Raw genomic sequence first — 18,392 nt, 5'->3', positions numbered from 1 at the left:
GATTCTCCGATACACTCTTGGCGCTATTTACTGCTTTGGGATCGTTGGTTGCAGCGTTAGCGAGGGGTTCTGTTTCTTCTGTATCGTGTGGCACTGGGTGAGGAAGTTTCTTGACGTGCGACGTGTGGATCCAGTTCTTTCTGCCAGAAACCTGCATCGCCGTCTGTGTGACTAACAGGACCTGGAATGGGCCCCGCCAGCGAGGTGCAAGGCAGGAAGAGCGCTCAAATACCTTAATGAGCATCCAGCTCCCCGGCCGTATGCTGTGGCCCGGGCCCTCGTATCGCACAGGTAAAGCCTCTCGCACCTGGTGACAAATCAAATACAGGTTTTTAGTCAACTGGCCGCAACAGTCTGAAAGTAATACATTTTAAACATTTCTCAAAGATCTACATTTAGGAAGGTTCCAGATATTAGCAGGTCTCCCCATTACAACCTCAAATGAGAGAGCCCAGTCTTTTTGAGGGGTTGTACGCATGGCTAATAACACGATCGGTAAGGCGTGATACTAATCCGGCGCTCTGAGCGTGTCTGGCCCAATGGAACCGTTTGTTGATCTGTAATGCTGCACATATCTGTATAATTACAGCAGCGACAAAATGTGGGCCATTGTCCGACCAGATTACTCTTGGTAGCCCGAACCGCGGGAAGTATTCTTTTAACATGGTTTTCGCAGTAGTCATGGTTGTAGCATCTTTGACAGGGAAAGCCTCAACCCATTTACTAAAAGCACAGATGACCACTAATATGTACTTCATATCATTACACTGTTCCATTTCAATAAAGTGAAATGGATGACTTCGAAGGGGACAGAGGGTGGCCCAAAACTTTCCCTTGGAGTTGCTGTCCCCGTTCCCGCATTATGTTGTAGGCAAATCATGCAGTCCTGAACATAGCGCTGGGCAATTTTCGAAATTTTGTCATTCACCCAAACTTTCTCTAACATTTTTGTGACTTTCTGGGCACATATATGTGTAGGACCATGGGCCATGATGACCATCATCATTACATAAGCGTCAGGGAGTAGCCATTTCCCTTCAACTATGTCCACCCAACACCCGTCATCATCGAGTTTCCCCAAGCCTTCAGCCCACCTCTTGGATTCCTCTAACGTGGCATCAGCTTGGATATCCCGTACAGACCCAACCCCCTCGTCCATTGCATAGGCATTTACAGTCTCCCTTGAGACATACATCTCTGTAAAGAGATCGGTAGCAGTTTGTCTAGCTATCTGATCAGCGAAAGCATTCCCTTTTCCTATGTCATCTGTAATCTTTCGATGTGCTGCACATTTTATGACGGCTGAGTAGGGAGCGCAAGCGCTGGAGCAGTTGTACTATTAGGGAGCCAAGCTGGATTTTTGTGCCATGTGAAGTTAAGAACCCTCTCTCTGACCAAAGTCTCCCAAAGTTGTGTACCACCCCAAAGGCATACTGATTATCAGTATATGTTTACTGTAAGCCCTTTGGAAAGTTCAAAAGCTTGGGTCAATGCGATAATCTCTGCGGCCTGCGCGGAGTTATGAGTGATTCTCTTGGTTTACACGACCGTGCTTAATGTGGCGATTGCATAAGCGGCTGTGGATGTACCATCCGGGAGTTTGAAGCAGGAGCCATCACAAAATAGCTTCCTTGTGGATTATTCAAAGGAGTGTCTTTCAAATCAATTCTACCCTTTGTCTCTTGTTCGGTAGTATACAGACAATCATGTGACTCTTCATCGCCGCAAGTAGTACCTTGCGGGAAAGGTAGGAGTTCAGCCGATTAAGAACACAACACCTCTTAATTTGGAGGTGAGGAGCAAACAAGATCAATTCATATCTCGTCAACCGTGCGGAAGTGAGGTGTTGCGTTTGGGTTCGGTTCAGTAGAACATCTACAGAGTGAGGCACCATTAGGGTTAGACCATGTCCTAGGACCATTCCCTCACTCTGTTTTACAGATGCCGCAGCAGCAGCGACAGCTCACAAACATCTTGGCAAAGCGCATGCTACAGGATCAAGGGCGGAAGAAAATTAACCGCACGGCCTATTCTTCCCTACATGTTCCTGCGTTAATACAGCCAAAGCACATCCATCATATTCATTCAGAAACAACACAAAGGCCTTTTCATAGTTTGGTGTGCCCAAAACTGGTGCCGAGAATAATGCAGTCTTGAGCAAATCAAACGATTGCTGGTGTTCCACGTTCCACGGCAATGGTGAAGAAATGCCCTTCTTTGGCAAAGCCAACATCGGTTTGATCACTAGTGAAACATTTGGGATCCACAACCTACAGTAAGAAGCCATTCCTATCAAGGCTCTACCTTCCTTCTGTGTATTTGGGACAGACATGCCAGAAATGTGTTAGATTCTTTCAGGTGTCAATCTTCCCTCCTTTGACAGGACATAGCCTAAATAGGCAACCTCCTGGCAACAATATTGAAACTTTTTAAGCAAAGCTTTGTGACCATGTTTAGCTAGATGTATAAGCAACAACACAGTGCCCTCCTTACAGGCGCTCTCAGAATCAGCAGCTAAAAACAGGTCATCAATATACTGAAGCAATGTAAAAGTAGAGGGCAATTCAAGGGTATCAAGCTGTTCTTTCAAAGCCCTACTGTAGATGCTAGGACTCTCTGTGTACCCTTGAGGTGCATGAGTGAATGTGAACGAACTTCCCCCTAAGGTGAACGCGAACAAGCATCTACTATCCTTGTGTATAGGGATACTAAAGAAAGCATTCTTCAGGTCCACAACACTAAGGTAAGTAGCTGTAGCTGGAATCATGGTCAATATTGTCGTCACATCAGGCACAACTGGAAATTGCGGAGTGACGACTTTATTAATGGCACGTAAATCAATTATGAAACGGAATGGAATTGCATTATCGCCTTTCTTGTACACGGGTAAAATCAGACTATTGCACAAACTTCCTGACATGTCCTTAATCCCCCGCGATGCACAAAATCAGAAACAATGCATTTCAAAGCTCGCTCACCCTCAACTGAAATCTTATACTGGGGAATGCATGGCAGCTCAATTCCATGTTTCAAGACTATCTTAACAGGCTCAATCTGTAAAACACCAACATCATTGTCGTCAACTGCCCATAAGCACTCTGGTACATCAATGAATTCTGGCAGTAAAGGTCTGGTTAAGAATTGAGAGACAGAAAGTTGCTGTGGTGAAATCATCAAGCGCACTCCATCAGAAGAACAGTACATTATTGCATATAATTCTTTCAATAGATTCAACCCCTGCAAATTCTCTCCACAATTCAAAGTCAAAAGGAATGGACAGTGGTCCGTAAAGGGACCCAAAGAAATAGGTATCGGCGAAGAAACTGAACAAACAACTGGTGTGCCAGAAAACCCTACAGAAACATTTGGTTTGCCCTGACAGTGGAATATTTGGAACCCGTGAATGATCAATGGAACACTTCTGTGCTCCAGTATCCATAAAAAAACGGATGTTTCCTATTTCCCACCACGGGACGGGAATAGGTGTAGGTTCCAAACCCTGCTTTGGGCAATCCTAGCAAAACAGAACATCATCAAAAGGAAGCTCTTCAGAAAGATATGCAGCAGAAGGATGATCAAATATGTTCCTAGTATCCACACTCAAAGTCTGATTATCCTGTGAAAAAGGTTGCTGAGGATCCTGTGCAAACTGACCTCTACCAGGGCCCACTACACCCGGGCGACCTCTGGATCATCTACCCATATTCCAAAATGTGTTATTTGACCTCTGTCGAAGGACGGGGCATTGTGCACTCCAATGACCCTCTTGTCGACAATAGGCACACTGGTTAATGTTCACAGGACCCAAAGGCACATTCCCTTGTGGAACATACTGACCTCTAATCTGCGAACCACCCCCTCTGGGGCCTCTAACAATTTGCTGTAATAATACTTTAGTCTTTAAATCACCTTTTCGTTTTCAACCCTATCTTTTTCATTGTTGACACGATTCTCGTAGTACTGAGCCATGTGCAGTACTTCTGATTGGGGCTTCGCCTGCCAAGCGCTCTCAGAAGACATAATTTGTGACTGATTGTCAGGCAGTAATCCACGCACAAATGTGTCCACAAATAATCTTTTCCCAGACTCTGTGCCTAAATCTTGTCCACTGAAATCTGAGAATACCTGTTTGAACCGATTAAAGAACTCGGTAGCACCCTCAGACTTCCTTTGGACACAGGCCGTAAATTTGTCCCAAATAATTCTTTTCTCGGGAATTATGGTTTTCAATTTTGCAATGATTCTATCAGGCAAAGTAACTATCAACTGGGGCGGTCTTTCACCAGCTGGCCTTTCTCCATCGAATCTAGTTATATTGGCCCATGTATCTCCCAACCCTGGTACATCGTCTATAGTCCTAACTTGTTTTCACAAATCTACGGGCAGGAGTACAGTAAACAACAAATCAATATCACCTAGGGTGAATACTGAGGACTGCAGGACGGACTCTATTTCTTTATAGAACCCTGTTGGATTTTTCCAGATATCAGGAATAGATTGTCTAATAGTATTCACTTCCTGTTTTGAGACCGGGACGTGAACAAACTGTGATACATAATGCGCAGGAATGCTCACAGCAACTGCATTTGTTGCAGGATCAGCCGCAATCTCAACCTTCGGGACAAATGTCGGAGGAACCTCTCTCATGGGCAACTGAGAAGTAGGCAACTCCGAATGCTTACTAATCAACAGAGCTAAGTCGAGCGCTAAAGCAGTCGAAGAAGTGTCAAGTGAAAAAGCTCTTTTATAAATACTCAATAACTCTGTGGGACAACTAATTTTTCTCTTTACACAATCATCCTGTAGGTACTCTATCATTACGTGTATCCCTTTCCTCTGCATTTCTGGCGTATACGGACTGTATGTGTCATATACCTCAACTGGAGTTATCGACATATCTGAAATCCATCTAAGCGCGTCTTTCGTACAAATTTGTGCTTCCTCAGATATTGATTTTCAACAAGGAAAGAACCGTTTCTGTACATACATACTTTCCCCCTCGTCATCCTCATTCTGTAACCTTTCCAACTCCTTTCTATACTCAAATAACCTTTCGAAATGCTCATTTACTTTCTCCAAAGTGTCTCTTGAAAACGCTAAAGTGTTTAGATCCATTAACCCTTGCGGGAGATCTGTATTATTTAATTTGCCCCACATTACACATACATGAATCCCTAAACCTTCAATAAAAACATTTTTCTCAGGAAAATTATCCATATTAAAAAGCCTGGCAAAAACATTAGCTTGATCATCTCATAACATGTTCTTACTCTGCGTGGCTTTCACCTCAAACCCGGGTTCCTCTTGGATAATCGCTTGCAATGAAAACATAGCCTGGATGCATTGGTTAAAAAAGCAACACTACAAAGATAGTCAGTGCTTCTGGACGGGAGCTAACATTAACACTATCAAAAGCAACACATTGTATGGTGCAATTTTGTATGGCATGAATTTGTGTGGCACTCTGAAAAATAAATGCGTATTTACAATCCACAACTCCGTTGCTGGGAATAGAGTTGTGCAGGTCATGTATGATGCCTGCCTACCTGTATAGTTCTGGTAGTTTACTTTGGCTCTTGTCAATGTACTATGAGCTTGTTTTAGGATCTGTTTCAGGTGCCTATGATGGAGTTTCAACACTTGGATGGCTTCAGTAATGTTGCTTTAGTAGTAGCAGAAGATAGGCCGCATAAAGGAATAAAATTCATCATTTGTATAACACGGTCTGCTACCAACAATATGGCAGTGTAACCCTGGCACGTAGGTATCTCCACAATAAAATCCAAAGACACTCTGTGTCATAATTGTGACTGCACATGTAATGGGTATGGTAACCCTTGATTTAATTTCCTAGGTGTTTAAATTGAGCAAAGATTGAAAACTTTTCCACATAGTCCTTGTTAGCTTGTATGAGAGTGCTCTATCAGTACTGATGTTGGACCAATCCTTGTGAATCCCCATCTAACCTCACCGAAGAGAAGTAAGATGTTCAGCAATTAGGACATTTTGGAAGTCCTTAGTAGATGGAAACAAGAATTTGTCATGAAAGGCTAAATCCTGACAGGAAGCTTGTTGTTGCCTCTGCTATAAAGATGGCAAGGGTCAGTTTAGTGAAGTGCTGCTCAACATCTTCCAGCAGTTTATATCATAGTTCTAGACTTTGTAACACTCTAACAATCAGGGTCAGATTGGGCCATCGGCCATTCAGCCCGTGGCCGGGCCGAAATCCTTTGAGGTACGGGCGAGGCTCTGGGGGCCGGTTCCTGAAACCCATGCTAGGGCTGTTATTTGTTGTTGTTGAAATTATATACATTTTTTTTAAATAACTGCTGCTTCAGCCTGTGGGCCGCATCCCGAGCAGCCCAGCAGCAGCAGCAGTGAATGGAACTGGAAGGGCGCTGGGCTGCCTGCAGGCAGCATTCATCAAAGCATGGTAACACAGACATGTTAGCTTGCTTTGATGATTTTTATGCAGAGGAGAGGGGCTGCCGCCAGGGCTGCCATTCGGTGCTCGCTCTACTGCCTGTCACAGCCTCAGTGTGGCCTGGGCATCCGGCAACGGCGTGGGCGGCTGGCCTGGCGGCAGTCAGCCAGGCCGTGCTCCAGCCTCCAGGCTGTGCAGGCAGCATAGAGACAAATCAATGACATGAAAAAAGTGCTAATTGTTAACACCTCCAGTCCTGGCTGCTGGGCTGGGCTCCACTGGACTTCATGTACTCTCAGGAGTCAGACCAAAGAGTACATTTCATTTTCATTTTGCAATTTCTTTCTACAAAATTTAGAATAGATGGTAATTCGGGCCTGCTGAGTACCATTGTAGTGCAGACAGCAAAAACATCACTAGAAACCCCTGGTGTGCATGGTTTCGGTTGAAGAACGGGTGACAATTTATTTTATTGCTATGACATCTTTTCTCCTGACATCACTTAATGTCACGCTGTTGTTCAATTTTTCTCCAATTTACGTGTATCGAAGGGAGGCAGAGCGATTTTACTGTGTACAACTGCAACCTCTACATCTGTTTTGTATGACAGAAATAGAAAATCTGCATAGATGAGCGCCTTTGTGCGTGTTTACTGGTGGCAACGAGTAGTCATGCATTGAGTCTGGTTCTGCAAAATAGGTATTTAGCTATGTGATGATGTTTTTTAAAAAAAGAACAAAAGGAATGTTATCACTTTCTCAAGCATTTACACAAAACATAACATGCAATAGACACATGAACCATCCATAAGTATTATTTTCTGTAAAGTCGTGAATTGACACGATTCACGGATCATGGTTTGAGGGCCACTTTTTTTAGGCAAGGGGTGGGAAACCTTTTTGAGGCGAGGGGTGGGACACTTTTTTTGATCTGCAACACCTGCTTTCATGTGCACAGAGCAGGTCCAAGGCCACAGGTTCCCTTTTGACAGCTGCTCTGATAGCCATGTCACTGCAATGCAGAGTCTGCATTTAAAATCTGCACCTATGTTCCAAAACCACTGAATTTTAAGGAAGTATCATCCTGATGACAGTTGCATCTTTAAACATAATCCATACCAGAGTTTGATGTTGTCTAACAAAGGGGCAGGACTAGTGTAGTTAGAGGTAGCTCAGTACAGTTGCGGAAGGATTCACCATCTCATTTCTCTCAATACGTTTTCCTTCCATCTTATCTCATAAACTTTTTTTCTGCACAAACCAGTTTGGGTATTCTATTCTATACTATTTAATTTTTGTAGTGTGCTAGCTCGCCCGCAGGCCTCAGAGTGCCTCAGAAGTATGATGCAAGATGGCAAATACCAGTGTTCACAATGGCAGGGATTGGCACCCTTAAAGCAGAAATGCTTTTGTCCAATCCACTGAGGATTTTTTCCAAAAAGAGAAGGGATCACCCACCCTCTTTTGATTCATTTTGGACTTTCAAGGATCATTCATTAGGTTCTTATTTCAGAGAGTTGATCTTTTCAGAGCCCTCTGTGAGTGAGGTGAAGATCGTGTGCTCCAATACGGAGGCAAGCTCTGTTACCTAGCCACTCCCAGGGCACACTGGGGGTGACCTATTGCTCAAGCAAGACCTGCCTCTCTGCCAGCTACACCGCCAGCCAGAACCTCACTGAAGTTGAAGAACCACTGCAAGTGAATGCCAGCCTCCCAGGGTTGGGAGAATGAAAACATGGCTTCTGACTCCCTCTGACATATCTTCAGCAGTACCAAGTCTCCTGGTTGAAGACAGTGGCTTGGCACAGTTGATTATCTAGGAAGAGGTGCCTTAACCTGGTTAAGGACTTATTACCAACAGGTTTTACAGATGAAGATAAGGGAAGCCTCATACGTCACCTTGCCGCACAAAACCCAGGTAGTCCTCAAAGTATATAGTCAGAGGTTTAGGTGCAAAGGCATGGTCCATATCATAATACGCAAGAGTTCATCAGGCAAATAGGGGCAGGTGGACACCCAAACCGTAGCCTGCTATAAGTTATAGGACAAAAATAAATGCTAGAGCTGGAGGCACGAGATGATGCAATTATGGGGTTAAAATGAGCTTTTACATATGATCTGCAAAGGAAGACTCAGTGTCCCACCCATTTATTTAATTGTTTCTCCTGTCCCTCTGATCTGTGTGTTATTTACTGATTGTATTTCACACACCAGGGACTGCATGCTTCCACAATACTATAGGTATAGTTTGGAGTAAGTGGATGAAAGAAACTTGCCTTGCATTGCACATGCTTAATCCAAGGCCTTCTTGGATGTTTAAGATTAAAATACATTTTTGAGCAAGGAAATAAAAAATGTAGATTTTGACCAAAGAAGAATATATATGCAATTTCACATTTCTATGTGTTTAGATCAACACATATAACGAGTAAACCTAAAAATGGCTGGTGAAACTGGGGATAAAGCTCATACTGAAAATTCATAATTCCAAATAAGTCATTCTAAAATATACTATGTATAATATATGCACATTTAAAGGAAAAGTGCACTCAAAAATGCTATTGTCTTAAAAGATGGGCAATAATAAAAAACATATTAAACATCTTTTTAAAGAAAGTTCCTATGTAATATTTTACACAAATAATGTTTAAAGCCCTTTAATTTCAAGCACTAAGAGGCATCCATTTTGTGAACTGGATGAGCTCCCTGTGCTTGTATTAATCTCTGCCCTTGCTGCACTAATGAAGCAAAAGCTACCTGCTGGTAGCTTTTATTACAGCAGCTTTTGCGTCATTAGTGCCGGAGAGCAGAGAAGTGCTTTCATTAATACAACGTTATTGTATTTATGATTCCCATTCTTAGAAAACCATGGAAATCATAAATAAAACAACATTGTATTTATAATTGCAGTGGCTTTCGCTTTGAGTCTCCCGGGCTCCGGGGAGACTGAAAGCAAAAGCCACTGCAATCATAAATACAACTGCATTGTATTTATAAATGCTGCAGTTTTCTTTTTAAGTTTCCCAAGCTTCCCCGAGCCGCGGGGAGCCCAGGAAACTTAGAAAGAAAACCACGGCAATCCTAAATACAATGCGGTTCTATTTATAAATGCTGTGGTTTTCTTTTATTTAAAGTTTCTCGTGCTCCCCCGGGCCAGAGGAGCCTGGGAAACTTCAAAAGAAAACCACAGCATTTATAAATACAACAAAGTTGTATTTATAAATGCCGGTACTTTTGTTTTGAGGCTCCCGGTCTCCCCCAATGAGGTTGTATTTATAATTGCCATGGTGTTCATAAAAAACAAAATGAAGACTTACCGCGGCAGCCTTCCTGCCAGCCTGCCTTGTCTGCTCTCCGGCACTAATGAAGCAAAAGCCGCTGTAATAAAAGCTACCAGCAGGTGGCTTTTGCTTCTTTAGTGCTGCATGGGCAGAGATTAACACAAGCACAGGAGGTTCATCCATTTCACAAAATGGATGCCTCCTACTGCTTGTAATTAAAGGGGTTTAAACATTATTTGTGCAAGATTTCACATAGGAACTTTCTTTAAAAAGATGTTTAAATATATGTTTTTTATTATTGCCTATCTTTTAAGACAATACCATTTTTGAGTTTATTAGGCATTCTCCAAAATCTAAAGAAGTAAAATTCTTGTCTGCATATTGTTATTATTAATAAAACACAGATGACAGATATTTCGAATTTTTCAAAGGTTCATGTGGAAAAGTATTAGTCCTTTGATGAAACAAATGAATTAATGTCAGGTCACTGGGAACGCAGGCTAAATTACAGATTTGTAGGTGATTCTTTTAGTAGGATCATGAGATAAATAATCAGCTTCTAGATGTGGCATATGAGTGGACCTATTCTGCTGTGCGGTCCTTGAGACTCATGCTGTGAAGGAAACACAATCAGGTGTGGCAAGTCATGTGATACGTTATGTGGCAAATCTCGCAATCTTGTTATTGTTAAGTGATAGTGTTGTTTAAAAATGTATTAATAGAAAATGTTCGATTGAGGACCATATTAGCTAAAACACTGATGGTAGGTACATCCTGATATTTCCAATGTCTAACTTAATATGTTCATATGTATCTGATTAATGATTCCATAGGGATTCTTCAAATAACATGAAGTTATATTTCAAGATTATGAAGTGATATTTTATGACATCAGAATTGCACATAACATGTATTGTAGTCTACTGTAACATCACATTTACAAGATTTAAGCCAAAACAATGCATACATGCAGTGAACTTATACACAGAGCATGTCATCTTTATTTGAACATGTGTTTCTCAAAATTAAATTATGTTATATAGTGTTGATGGGGGTAGTTGGCAAGCACTGGTAACTGCATTGTAACTTCCTTGTGATGGAGCATAGTCAAGCATAAATGTGTAGGCATTTTGAATAAAGTTAGTGATGGCTAGAAAAGTATCATATTCGTTGGATGTCATCATATAACTTATTTGGTGAAACTTCAACTCATGAAGTTTCATTCAAGTCCATCTCTAACCCTCAATAACCAATGGGAAAATATACTTTGATTCAAAAGTATTTTGTGGTCTGCAAGTAGACATGCAGTCACAAAAATACACAAACGAGTCTTGTGAAATCATGCCTGATTCATAGAAATTAGAACATTGCCATGTATGGATTTTTATTTATTTATTTATTGTATTTGCTAATATGCCCAACCCGGGGGTGTCACGGCGTAGTTTACAAGAAGACTTAACAGCTTATTTGTTACAAGAGTGCTTATTATACATTTCCAAGAAGACTTATCAGCTTATTTGTTACGACAGTACATGTTATGGGTTAGTAACAATACTTCATGGAATTTATGGTGAGCATAGAGAATCAGTTAAGATGATGCTCAAACAATGAGTCAGGAGTGTGAATAATACTTAGTGATGACAACATAAACGGGTGAGGTGAACGGTGTGGGGAGGAAATGGGAATATGATACAGATGTAGGGCCAAGGCCTAGGGGGTGTGTAGCGGAGCAAGCCTCTACAAGGTGCAGCAGTGGATAAGAATTTATTAAACAGCCAGGTTTTTAGCCAGAGACTTTAAGATGCACCCTCTTTGTAATACAAAGTAGGTGGATCTGGATGGGCGATAAATGTGATGACTGATCACACAAAAGGAAGAGGTAGATTGCTCTCATGGCAAGTTGCCCTTGATCCCACCTGGCACTAGTCAAATTTTGATCCTGGCAGAGGCAGCTATTTATTTTTGAATTGGGGAGGTTTAACCATGTCCCTTACTTGTGTGTGAGGGACTTAGCACAGCGAGGGAGTCCCAATCCACCAGGGTAGGTTTGGGAAGTTCTCCAACTGACCATTGTTTTTTTTTGTAATAATGAGTTTACGTGCTGCACTTTCCAGCACATTTTCTGTGAGCAATTGGGTAAAAAGTCAAGCAGTTTTCAATGTTTTTCATTAGGATAATAGATGAAAAAATATAATAGATTTCAGGTTACCAACAGCGCATAGGAGCATATTCATGATGTTTCTGCACACACCATTTGCCAGTATTTTGCTAGTGTACAAAACACATTTTCCTGCTGGTTGTGTCCAGACACTTCCACATTGGCTGAGCCAATATATACCTGTAATGATACTGTAATAAAACATGTCCATGCATATATGTTATGTTACTTTGCATTTATATAGCGCCTTATGTACCATTGGTATGATCTCAAGGCGCTGGTAGGTTGAACGCCCTCGGGAACCGAAGTTCAAGTCAGTAGAGAGAAGAGAGAGAGTCATAAGGTGCGTGTGAGCACTGGATATGTGTGCAGCTGGTGTGGCGTTTGTGTGAATAGCTGCTTCTTAGCGGTAGGTGTGGTGGTTGAGAGATCAAGAGTATGTGTTCGTTCTGGTAGGTTTTTATCCAGTCTGATTCTGGCTGCGTTAGGCCTGAGGAGAACGCCTAGGCTGGAGGTTGTGTAACCAGCTGTGTTTAGTTAGGATGATGCGGAGTATGAGGCAAGTGATGGTATGAGAACAGCTATATCGAATGGTGTCATAGTATCGCCGTATTCTAGTTGAGTGGTGGTGTAAAGAAGAGAGTAAGCATAGAGATGTGATACTATGCACTCCAACCATTCTATCCCCATGTAAGAACACATTTCATGTTTGATTTGCCGATAATACTAGTGATAAATAATGGCATGTCACTTTAAGAAAATATGTTCATGATGGTTGTCATCATGTTGGGTTTGGCCAAAATAACAGACAAAAAGCAATGCTGCTGTACTAAAACATGGCCTTGCTGGCTGTTTCAATGTAAACTAGTATCCCTGCTTAAGAACACTCATCATGTTGATTTTGCTAATAATGTCATGCCACTGTTAAAAAACATGTCCCAGTTTGCTGAACCAATGTAAACCAATATCCCCACATTAGAACCCTCTTTATGTTGACTTTGCAAATAATGCTAATAGAAATACCATACCACTGTAAGAAAATATGCCCTTACTATGTGCTCAAATCTAGGCCAGTATCCCAACATAAGAATAGTCGTTTTGTTTTTTATCATAATGCCAATACAAATGTGAGGCCATTGTAAGAAGATAAGTGCATACTGGGAAAACCCGTTTAGGCCAGAATCCCAAAAGATAAACGCTCATGTTAGTTTTACCTATAATGACAGTAAAATGTGATTTGAATGTAAGGAAGCATGCTCAAACTGGACAAACCAATTTAGGCTAGTATCCCCTTGTAAGAACACCGACCATGTTGACTTTTGCCCATAATGCAGTAAAAGTGCCCTGTCTCTGTATCAAAACATGCCCATACTCACTGCACATAAGTAGGACATTATTGCCACGTAAGAACACATGGTTTTTACCATCCTGCAAGTAAAACCGTTATGCCAAAACATCAGTGTTGGCTGCACCAATGTAGGCTAGTGTCCCCTCATAAGCACACTCACCATGTCGACACTGTCCATAATGGCAGAAAGAAATGCAGTGCCAGTGTAGCAAAACGAAATCATATAATACATATTCAGGTTTCAGTTTGGTGCCAGTACCCCAGCACCCCAACCCCCAAACAGTGGCCTTCCACCCCTCAGCCCGAATGCATATTAAGTCATACATATTCACATGGTATTCAGACACACACACTGGCAACATCATGCACACCATTCCCTTCACATAGATACACAATCAAATGCACACTTACATAGACATAACCCCTTGCATGCATGCATACATAGCTACATACATACATGCTTTCATACAGACAGTCAAAAAGTGCATTATTTCCTTACTTGGAAAAATACCTCAGCTCATCCACAGCTCCAAACTCACACCCCAAACACATACATTTTTCTGGATGGCCCTCCAGCTCCAGTGCACTATGCACACAAATATCAGGAAGTAGGGAGAGGAGTCAAACAAACACATATCCCTTTTTGGTTAGTGGCAGGCACTGTGGAGCCGAGCACCATCACGTCACTTTCCTAAGGCCTTCTGGACATGCAAGGGTGTGCATGAATGCACCCTTAGGAATTCTAGACTTACGTTACTGTCGCCTACATTCCCAATGGCCCATGCAATTATGGGGAAACAAATCACACCCAGCCTTGCATGACCCTTTAGAACATATGGTACTGTAAGCTAATGGAACCCACATTTCCCTAACAACAAAGCCAGTCAATGAGCAAGTCATCAGATAACTCAGGGCTTTCACTGGGCTGGCCTGGCTCCTCCATGATGGATTGATTAGTCACTCATTATGGTGGGCTACAACTGGAGCTTGGAAAACTGCTCTTCAAAGTTTCATATCTTTTAACATGTTTCCATGAAAGTGGTTCACTTTCCTTCAAGTGAGTCTGATTATTTTCCATAGCAGTGATGTGTGCCTAGTGGTCCACTTCTTTTTGTGAATCACATCAATTTGTGGCCACAATTTGCAGCACACGCAACCTGTATGGCCAGCATATGTTATTCTTTGTGAGTTATGATGTGGCCTCAAAATGCAGATGGTCACAGGAGCAAGAGACATATGCTGCAAACTACGCAGACAAATGAAAGTAATTGTCAATCTGATCCTTTGTTTGCTTGAGCTGGGAAGGCTACTGAAAACAGAAAACAGTATGTTATAGTGTCCAGGGAGCACCTTGCAGGGGAGGGGCATTTTTTAAATGTAAAGATAAAGGTGAAGAATTTGAAGTCCCCAGTAGCTCCACACTTTGTCGAAGCAAGAAATAACATAGCACAGCTACAGCGTGTTATCCTAGAGCAGGTTATCTTACTGCAAAGGAGGCCTTCTGGACTGAGGCTCTTGACTCCATTTCTCCTAGGGGGATGAATTGTGACTGGGATTTATCGAGCTTTAAATGATAGGCTCAGCCAACTTTGGAGACAGTATGTTCTGTAAAATTGTGCGCTGGCTATTTCCACAAGAGGGAGAGTCACTAGACTATGATGAAAGTGGTAAATTTGTTGATTGATACCTAAGACAGAATTGGATGACTTACCAATGTTATGCTGGTACAGCTTCTTGAAAAGGCATTATGGTTATTGAGGCTACCAGAAGGAGGTCTGCAAGTATTGTATTTTGTATTTACTGTACATCTCTAGAGTGGTGATACAGGGGGTGTTAGATTGTCAGAGGGCACTACGCTTGGGCAAGGTGAACATATCCTGTGAGGTAATCTGATGAGCGTCGTAGACATTCATTTTCCTGAAGTTTGTGAGCGGATCTGTGGGCTTGTGCAAGACTCGAGGGATATATAAGAGTGTATTTCCCAAAAAGGGATGACATAGAACACTCTTTAACTGTAATTGCTCTGTGAGTGGGATTGTGGTTATATATGTGTTATATGAGTGTTAAACAATATGGAGTATTGTCAGGATAGAGTTGGAACCTACCCTAATATGGCCGCGTTTACTATCACATGATACACATTTACGTGATGGCTATATGTACTTAACATGTTTTGATATGTTCATAATGATTACAGTATGTCATTTACCGCGCTGGTGGATACGCAATGTTTTGCCTGATGTTTTGACTGTGAAGAAGGTAGATTGTGACCATGCACTGATTTTTTTAATGCTTGCGTTTTCCGAGAGGAAAAGGTGGAGAACAGTCTGTGGCTATGATTTCTCCAGAAGGAGTGCAATGGTGAACAAGTCTCTTGACTACACAACATTGGAGACTGTTAAAGGTTTGGAATGTTGTGTGGACATGGCTGCCCCACTCCCATTATTGTTATGTGATTGGATTAACTATTCTAAGACACGTCCCACGAAAGAGCAGCTTGTGACGTTCTTGGTTGTAAACAAATGACATTTGGCTTAAGAAAACAGGCTCAGGGCTCTCGACTGGTTTCGCCCAGACTTGTGCCTCACTGCCCGTAAAACCTAAACACACTGTGGGTATAATATGGGTTTGTGGACCACAACTACGTTTTAATACTTTATGTATGACGTTTGACTTCGTTGAAACTTTAGGCTGTTTGTACAGGTTCATGTATTATCATGGACCACTGTTTGTCGGCTGGTGGGTTAAATGTTTTACGTTGAGGATGACTTCATGCAAGTGGGGTAAGCATGACATTTATCGACACCTCTTTTGATTTCCAAATTGCTAAAGGCAGGCATTGTACAGAGGGACTGATGATGTATTTCTTGTTGTAGGCATATGTGCTGAGATGATTGGAAATACCTTGTGAGGTTAATGTTATATTTGATTAAGATTTCTAAACTCTGTAATATTACACAGGATGGAGGAAATGTAATGTGTTTCTTATTTTGTGTAGATTATATTACTCTGAACTACAAGATGAATATGACAGCCTTGATGAAGGATATCTTGTCTTATCCGAAATGTGTCAGTGTGATTGCGAATCTTTTCAGATGTTGATTTCAGTCTTATTTACGAGCTATTAATTTGGGTCTAATTCTTTAGTCTTTACTCTTTCAGTGTAATGTAACATTGGCGAGAATGCATCATTAGGGGAGATACTCATTTAAATTAAAATGTTTATTTAAGAGTGTGTTGAACCTCTGTTCATTTTTCAACTCAAATGTTGGCGATCTTGGATTTCATGTGCATTTAATTATGAAGTTGCAAATGTACGATATTTGATTATTTTACTGACATTTCTTGAGTGTAACCACAAAGGGATTGGTCCCTGTTTGAGTGAATCTGAGTTAATCATTAAATCTAAAGGATCGTTGTTTTGCAGGGGCATTTTTCTGTCATGTAAGCCTCTGCAGACTCATCCTAGAAATAGTATTTTTATTATGTTTAGTATGACTTAGAAAAGATTAATAAAACACATAAAAACATGCAAACAGGGTACACTTGAGTGTCTCTGGATCACTTTTCATGTTACTTGGAAATTGCCAAAATATGAAATAGTCCTGTACATCTTAAAAACGAATTCACATTGCTAAATCCGACCTACGAGTGTGTCTAAAATCCAAGCACTAAAGACATTTTTAATTATGACAGGGTTTATTATTTAAGCTTGTATCTGCAACTCTATAGTCCCTTCTCTCTACACGTATCTGCATGTATGAGCCACCCGGTGGCTTCACTTGTGAGTTTACTGCACTTCCCCTTTCCCCTCTCCTTGCACTTCTACCCTTCCCTCTTCCACGCACTTGCGTGATCTGGCTGACCCAAGGCCTAGTAAGATCGTTGTTTTGTCCTCTCTTTGTTTCCTCCTCCTTGTCTTTTCGCGCCTAGAAACACTTTTGTACAGGCACGTTATAAATGCCACATCATATATCATATAACAAAGACGGTTAATGTACATCGACAACAACAACATATGGCATGTCAACCTGACAAAATGGGTCCTCACATTAAATAATTTTTAGAAAACATTAAAAAAAGTTGGAGAAATAAAAAGACATTTAAATGTTTGTACTCGCTGTTTCCAATTCCTAAGAAATTCTCAGTGACAACGTGTGCATCATGAAAGAAATGTAGTACTAAGTAATTTGCATACCCTAGGTGGTTAAGTTTGGTCAGCAACGGAATACTAGCTTCAGAGATCTGTGTACCAATTTACGTCACGTGTTTATATTCCAGCAGAGCCATCAGAGTCCTCCTTGCTTCACAAGAATAATACATTGAATTTCATAAAAATGGGTAAACTTAAAACAGTGGGCCTCATTATGAGTTTGCCGGTCTGGAAATAATGGTAAGCTTGCTGGTACTGTTGTTTCTGGACCAACAAACTACAAATTCTGCGAGCGGGTGCACGCTCGCAGACCTCGATAGATGCACCGGCACCATTCATGAATGGTGCCGGTGCATCTGCCCTCCCCATTCCCATTGAGTCCAATGGGACTCAAATGGGAATGGGGAGTAATGTTTTCTGGCGCCTGGCAATGGGCAATTACCGGGTCTGCCGGGGCTGTAATGCCACGGTAATTACCCATTGCCTTGTGCTGGAATATTAATGACTCTGGCGGCAACCATGCCTGTACTTATCAGCACTGCTAGCGCCAGAGTCATAATGAGGCACATTGTAGCACTTAGAAGCAGGACAACTCGGGCATGACATGATAAATAAAAATATGGTCTTACATTATGAAAGAACCCATGATATCTGATAATAGTGCGAAACAACTGTTGTGAAATGTGAAGGAAAATCAGTGTGTACTTACCATATTTAATATAGTCAATATGAACTTTCTGGCAGCATCTGACCCGTGATAGGAAACTATTGAAGGGTCAGCGACCACTACAGTTTCTATGTTGTACTCCTGTGATAGTTTATGCGAGTATCGTTTTCCTCTTCCATTTTCTGCCACATTTGGATTCTTAGACTTTCTTTTATCTGTGGTAAAAATATGTTATTTAGTTGGATTCAATTTCAGGAAACAGATGGGTAAAACATCCACATGTGAATGTAAGGCACATCATGCTACTGACATTCGAAAGCATGGGAAGCATTGACACGAGCCAATGAAAGATTCACGGCGTG

General features: G+C 41.6%; 1 protein-coding gene across 1 annotated transcript in view; it reads right to left on the bottom strand.

Moving 5' to 3' along the window:
* Positions 1-18,392, bottom strand: part of ADAMTS19 (ADAM metallopeptidase with thrombospondin type 1 motif 19) — a 2,156,963-nt gene that overhangs the window by 1,747,576 nt on the left and 390,995 nt on the right. Inside the window, exon 4 of the mRNA XM_069625625.1 lies at positions 18,073-18,245. Within this exon, the coding sequence (XP_069481726.1) occupies positions 18,073-18,245 (173 nt within the window). The remainder of the gene's footprint in view (positions 1-18,072; positions 18,246-18,392) is intronic.

Source organism: Ambystoma mexicanum, chromosome 6p (genome assembly GCF_040938575.1).
Source record: "Ambystoma mexicanum isolate Mex_15411 chromosome 6p, UKY_AmexF1_1, whole genome shotgun sequence".
NCBI lineage: Eukaryota > Metazoa > Chordata > Amphibia > Caudata > Ambystomatidae > Ambystoma > Ambystoma mexicanum.
This window is presented reverse-complemented; position numbering and strand designations above follow the sequence as displayed.